The 6,693-nt window shown below is 40.6% G+C and overlaps 1 protein-coding gene across 1 annotated transcript; it reads right to left on the reverse strand.

Moving 5' to 3' along the window:
• Positions 1-280: 280 nt before the first annotated feature.
• Positions 281-1,789, reverse strand: LOC130470071 (FAD-dependent monooxygenase apdD-like). Its single transcript, XM_056839640.1, has 6 exons — positions 1,655-1,789; positions 1,432-1,544; positions 1,162-1,258; positions 967-1,028; positions 574-674; positions 281-356 (listed from the first exon to the last, which is right to left on the reverse strand). The coding sequence occupies exons 1-6, from the start codon at positions 1,749-1,751 to the stop codon at positions 281-283; spliced, it is 546 nt and encodes a 181-aa protein (XP_056695618.1). The 5' UTR covers positions 1,752-1,789.
• Between the last annotated feature and the right edge of the window lie 4,904 nt (positions 1,790-6,693).

A 6,693-nucleotide genomic window follows, 5' to 3' on the forward strand; every position in this document is an offset into this window, starting at 1 on the left:
AAATCACTAGATTCATCATGTCAAAGAGGAAAATTGGCTGATTGGACTCCAATCCTAACTTATCTTTCATCATTTTTCTAGACTTGATGAGTTCAAATCTATATATGTCAGTGAAGACCTTAACCTATGAGAATATGATTACATGGAGCTATGATTTGCTTCCAAAGTAGTGGCATACCACCGACATTTTCCCAATTTAAAACAAATCAGCTGAGATATACATCAGATTTCAGGCTAAACAATATCTGTGGGCTTGGTATAAAACAGGTCTGACAGAAATTTAGGGTATAAAAGGTGTTGACTGGACATCATTAACCTTAGATCCATGGTAACAAGCATCAAGGACATGATCCAGCCTGCCGGTCAACAACTCAATAAGGCCTTCAGTTTACTACACCGTCTTCATTCCATTTGTTTACAGACATAACATTATAAAAGAACATTAATTCAGAAAGCCATGAGATGACAGCCAGGAATACAAGACATGTGATGGAAATTGGAAAGCAGTATATGTATATACAAGCAAAAAAATGCATCAACCTATTTTCTGAAATTAAACAATTAGTAGAATACCTCTGTAATTCCACATTGAGCATGGCTGTGATCCTGAAATAAACCATACTGATCATGACTTCATAACTCAGCTTTAGATGCTGCAGGACTTGGATATATAGCTGCAAAATAAAACCATCTGTCTTAAAGATCCTACACTTTGGTTGCTTTGTGCTTTTAATTCAAATAGCTCCCAAGCCAAATGCAAAACTCATATATAAAAAGGTGGGAACTGGAAATCAGGACTTGTGTCTGAAAATGTTAAAAAAAATTCAACAAGCAAGCATCTTAGGAAAAATAGAACGAGGGCAGCTGTTGTTGAAACTAGCCTTAACGGAGTTCACACAACAAACTGTGATATAATTACTCTATGTCAATCATAACAATGCAAAACTAGAGCTGAGTACAGAAAACATGAGACAAAGACATCTGGGCAACTGCAAGGTACATAGCAAGACAAAAGGAAAAAAAACAAGCTGAACACAAGACCATCAGGTAGAAAAAAGATTGAACAACTGATGAGATGTGACTAACAGCAATAGAAAAATGACGAATAAGGAAGTTAAAAGTAGTTGGTTGGGAATGTCGAGTCAATTGAAGTTTGAGCACCTGAATTTGCAACTGTAGGGTCAAGTCCAAGGGCAGCAGGGACTTCCATGGCTGCTCTGAAGTTCTGAACACTAAGTGCAGTGTTAAATATGGCAATCTGACAATTACCGGAAAATGGTTAAGAAATGAAAAACTGAGGAATAAGAGACAGTGTTAAACATAGCAATCTGACAATTACCGGAAAAATGGTTAAGAAATGGGAAACTGAGGTACGAGAAACTCAGGAAGTAATAAAAATAAGATAGCAGACCAAAGAAAATATGCCAATACCGGCCTCCGTTCTGTTTCATATGTGCTGAGAAGTGTGGTTGGAGCAATACCGTTGACAACTGCAGCCAGCTTCCAAGCAAGATTTTGAGCATCCTGAATCCCAGTATTCATGCCTACACATAGCATGAAAAAGTAGTACATTGCTACAAGGCACAGTTGCGATACATAAATGTGCCTCACATCTCAACTCAAGAAACTAGTAAATTAGTAGATTTTCTCATACCAAATCCACCGGCTGGAGGAAAACGATGAGCGGCATCACCAGCTAGAAAAACTTGGTTTTCAAAGGACAAAAACTTCTCAGCAACTTCAGCATGCATTACCCAAGGCTTAATATCGAGTATAGCTATATCTTCAAGCTCATGACCAACCAATTAAAAAATCAAATCCTCACACATCTGGTGGGGGAAAACATCCAAAACATCCAAACCATAAATATCAAACCCTAATTTGTAAATTCATCCAATATTAGAAGATTAGCCTAAATTCTCTGCATAATCAACTCATTATGCTCAACTAATTGAAGAGAAACTGAATTTTAAGACCAAGCAAAACAAGAATCAATTATAAACTAACCTTGATATATTGCGTCACTGTGTGAAATAGAGTCAACCGAGATAGGCAAGACGACGGTCGGCGGCGACTGTTATGGAAGAGGAGGCGAGGAAGGTGGTGGTGGTGGTGGAGCCGCGCGGTGAAGAGGAGGTGAGGAGCGGTGAGGAGCGCGCGGTGAGGAGCGGTGGAAGGTTCTTGCTTCGAATACAGATTTGGGGATTGTGTGTTATCTGTTTGGCGGTGTGTTTCAGTTGATTTAAAATTTTGTGAATATCTATTGAAGCGAACAACGGGAAGCCCGCCCCTTTAGAATACTACCTATTGAGGCGGGCAACTTAAAGCCCCCTTCAACAGGTTCTGTAGAAGCGAACATAACAAAAGCCCGCCCCAACCACATGCTTAAACTTTTGACCCGCGTTGACTAAGGGGTTATTGAGGCTCACTTATATATGCCCCCCTCAACAAGGGGGCTACAACAGGGGTTTTTTCCACTAGTGGGTGGAATAAGTGAAGTTTATTATTATTTTAATCTGCTGCCTTGCCGTAAGCCAAAAATTTGTTTTATATTTTTTTTTGAGTACATGTATTTTTTGGTGGTACGTATATCTGAATACGTGATGTACCCCCCCAAGTGTTCGTTATTTTTCCGTTATGTGCGGATAAAATGACGAGCACTTCTGGACAAAATTTGGCAAGCAGAGAGATTCAGCGCCCAGGCTGGGGCGTTAAAGATTTCGGCGCCCAGCTGTGGGCGCTGAAAATGATTTCTGGGCGGATCTTTTTTGGTGCGCTAAATGCTTCTTTTTCTTTTTAGATGAACTTTTAAAGGCGCTTTGCAAAGTTTGCTTTTTTATTATTTATTATTTTTTGTACTTTTTATTTGTCTTTTTTTTTATTCGTGACTTAAGACGGTTTGAAAGATGGATTGAATGAGATAGGATAATTTGTATAAGTATTAGTCAAGCATGAGGATTACATCTGTTAGGACTCACAATTTGCAGCCTCGTGCTAGTGTCATGAGTTTACATCAACCAAGGCCAATGAGTAGCATGGGGACGACTCAAGGGTGTATCCAAACAAGTTATATGGTCATTATACTAATGGTGGTGTAAGAGCAGGTTTGGGCTTTGGAAATCATGGACATGACGCACGTGTCAATGGCCGTACGTGGTTTGCCGTTGACAACAAGTTCAAAAACAAGAGTCGAGGTAATGGTTTCTTGGGTTATGGCAATGAGAACATGGATGGGTTAATTGAGCTGAACAGGGGCCCCAGAGCGAAGGCGTCTAATAACATAAGGATTGGAAATGCTAGACATCGTAGAACTTTATGTAGTTTTTGTGGCATGATTTGGATTGGTTGACTCAATTCTTTTCCTTCGTTTACTTGGGTAAATTTCGCACTTTGGGAGGTACGGGCTAAGTATTTCATGGCTCGTTCTTTTCGCTTTCCCTTTTCTCTTTCTATTTTTTCTTTTTGCTTGGGATTTCTCCCAACATAAATCCTTCAGATTTTTTTTATTTGGGCTAAAAGGTAGATGGTTGTGGTCTTTGAGTCACGAGGCGAGACTGAGTGAGCCTCGTTTGGTAGGCCTATAGTGGACCTTTAATTTTAGTAGGCCTAGGGTGGACCTTTAATTTTAGTAGGCCTAGGGTGGACCTTTAAATTGTCTTACTTTGCAAGCGTATTTAGTCGTTTCTTAAAATGTGCAAATAGCGTAGATTCAAAATGTTATTTTTACCTTATTGAAATTTAACGAAAGGATTACATCGAAAATAATTTTTTTGCTTCTTTTCAGAATCCAGTTTCTGGGATTTAATTGGAAGTTGTGATTTAGACTCGAACTTTCATTAATTTTTCTGATTATAACCCGTGTAGGAATACAAGGAGGTGGCCTAGACTCAAAATAATGACGTGGCGTAAGCCTATAATACTTGACCAAGCAACTTTCAGACTTAGGCTAATTGGACCATAACTTTCGTTGGTTGACACTTTAGATTTTAACCCTTGGGTGTTCATTTGTCATGCACCATTTTGCTTAATGTTGGCAAGGTAGTTAGTTGGGGAGATCGAATTTTTATTTTTGCAAGACTAGAATCATTAGTGCGGCTTCCCTCTTAGCGTGTATTGCTTTACCCCAATGGTAGCCTTATGGTATGCCGATTTGGGTATTTTCATGGTTCGTCATGTTGCATTTATGGAAAATCTTTTAGTCCGTACTTAGGAGTATTTTAAGGAGCGAGTGGCTCGAGAGGACTATGATAGTCGTGACCCAATGTGATCATAAGCCTTGAGGCCATTAATTTTTGCTAATGGTATTGACACCTTAGGTTCACTTTGGGGGTTATGCGACTATGGGGGAATGATTTTCAGAATGTGACCGTTTCCATTTTGCAAATACTATAATATATTCTTTTTATTGGTGAGAGAGAGTATTGAGGCCGTAGATTCTTAGCAAGGGATGACAATTACATATGGGTGCTTATTGATTTAAATGTTAGAAAGGGAGACTCAATATGGTTTAACCTTTTAACTTGCAGAACGATACCAAGCATTAGGACCGATTCTATGGATAAGACAACTAAGACTTAGGATTTAGATTGTACTTTGGCATAGCCAAGTCTAGACTCGGATTTATTTTTTATTCGAACATTATTTTTCCTTGAAGACTCCATTTGAACATTATTTTTGAATACTTTGCCCATGTGACATTCAAGGTCATTTAATTAGCATGCTCGGTTTTGGTGCCGAACATTGTCGTCATAGGAGGCCTAATGACGACACAAAGAGTTGTTTATTTTATAAGGTGTCTTAGAATTGAGTGCCTTTTCGTACGCCCTCGTAGCAAATTTTATTTTACGAAAAGTTTTTTTTTTGCTACGTATTTTCTTCATGCGTGGGCACCGAGGCTGTTGTGCCTGACCAAGAGGCCAGGCAGCAACTTCAGCGCCCAGCGTAGGGCGTGAGAAATTTTGGCGCCCAGCCAGGGGCGTTGAAAATGCGTCCCTGGCTGGTTCTCGTTTTCTGTTTGCGTCTACTTTCTGTTTATGCGACTTCGATTTTGTGTGCTTGCCTAATAACGTCCTTTACGCGTTGTGCAGCGTTTGTGGGATTTGTTACAGGCCATCCCGAGCGTCGCTTATTTTTGTGACGATCGTTCGGGTTTGCGGAACACGTATTTTTGTATAACTCTTTGGCCAATTGGTTTATGAATGTTTAGGCAATTTTTAAGGTCGTTTGTTTTCTAACGTTGTTTGTCACACACAATCACATATTTCTCTACACATAACTAACATTACATCATGAGGCAATAAAAATATGTCATGTAGTTTATGATAGGCTTCTATGGGTAGTATTTGCGCCTGGCTTGGTACCGCTTCTATCGCAGATCCAACACATGCCCCGGTTGAGGTAGTGCCTTCAACAGACGCATTTCGCCCAAGAGGCCAATCACGATGTAAGCCAAGGGGGCATGCACCAATGAGAGGGACCTAATGGGCGAGCGATTCGGTTTGGGATGGGTGTACTACTAGCGAAAGTGCCGAGTGGACAACATTCGAAGCGTATGCACCCCCCGGTTGGCGATGGGTATCCTTAGTCCTAACTCCCTAAGGGAGCCAAGATTCGTTATGCGGTTCTGCCCGTTCACATTAATATGCTGATTTTCAGGTCGTCCCAACTTGATGGGGAAATAAACGCGGGGTAGGATCGTTTCACCCTTCGGCTATTTTGATTACCTACGAGCACGAGTATTTCCTTCACTATCCCCAGTGGAGTCGCCACTGTGAGGGGGTCGAAAAAGCACGAGGCTAATGCGTGACCTCGTCCCTCGTGGGTGTGACGTTTCTTTTTGTCAAATCAAGTGTAATTGGATTTCCTGTGAGTTTACACCCAATTGACTAGTAATATAGGAGTCGCCATTCAGTTTTTAACGACAATGAGAAAAACTGACAAAACCCGGTTATCGTGACATAAAGGGAGTGTAATTATGTTTGACCACGACGGCCGTAGGTTCCCTTGTGATCCCTGGTGTGGGGATCTCTCAACATACACCCGCAAGGTAGAGATTGAGGGTTCGGGGGACTGTAACTACCGAGAGGAGTACTCGCTCTTCGATAACTCCAGAGGCAGGATATCCTTACTAGCTCAGCATAAATAATTGAAGGGACATGCGTTAACTATTAAACTAATCTGAGTTGATTTTAACAATATGCAACATATAATACTAGATCGATCACGATTATCTGATTTAGAGTGTTTTAAGGAACCTAGCATGATAATCCAATTTCCCAACATATTATCTTTATTAGGCGTGATAGAACAATCAGATTTGATTAGTTTAACAGTTCATAAAAGGGCGAGGAAAGCAATTAAATCATGCGAAGGGGCACATTACGACGCACCCTTGAGAGGTGCGTCACGGTTCTCAGAAAACTAACCACTTTGACTTTGCTATTGCTCCTTTTATTTAACGAATCTCAATTTACGGGACAGGATACGTTCTGTTCGATTTTTGGATCGATTGCGACAGAACGCGTGATCAATTTCGCAGCGTGAGGCTTAGGCTTAGGGGTTGGAGTCAATACTCAGAATAACGAATTGTGTGTTGTGTTCACGTCGAATTTGGGGCTGTATTTATAGGGAAGAGTTCGTGGAAAGATAGAATTGTAGAGCTCTAATCCAAGAAGAATTCGGAGAGAACACGAC

Source organism: Spinacia oleracea, chromosome 3 (assembly GCF_020520425.1).
Source record: "Spinacia oleracea cultivar Varoflay chromosome 3, BTI_SOV_V1, whole genome shotgun sequence".
NCBI classification, from domain to species: domain Eukaryota; kingdom Viridiplantae; phylum Streptophyta; class Magnoliopsida; order Caryophyllales; family Amaranthaceae; genus Spinacia; species Spinacia oleracea.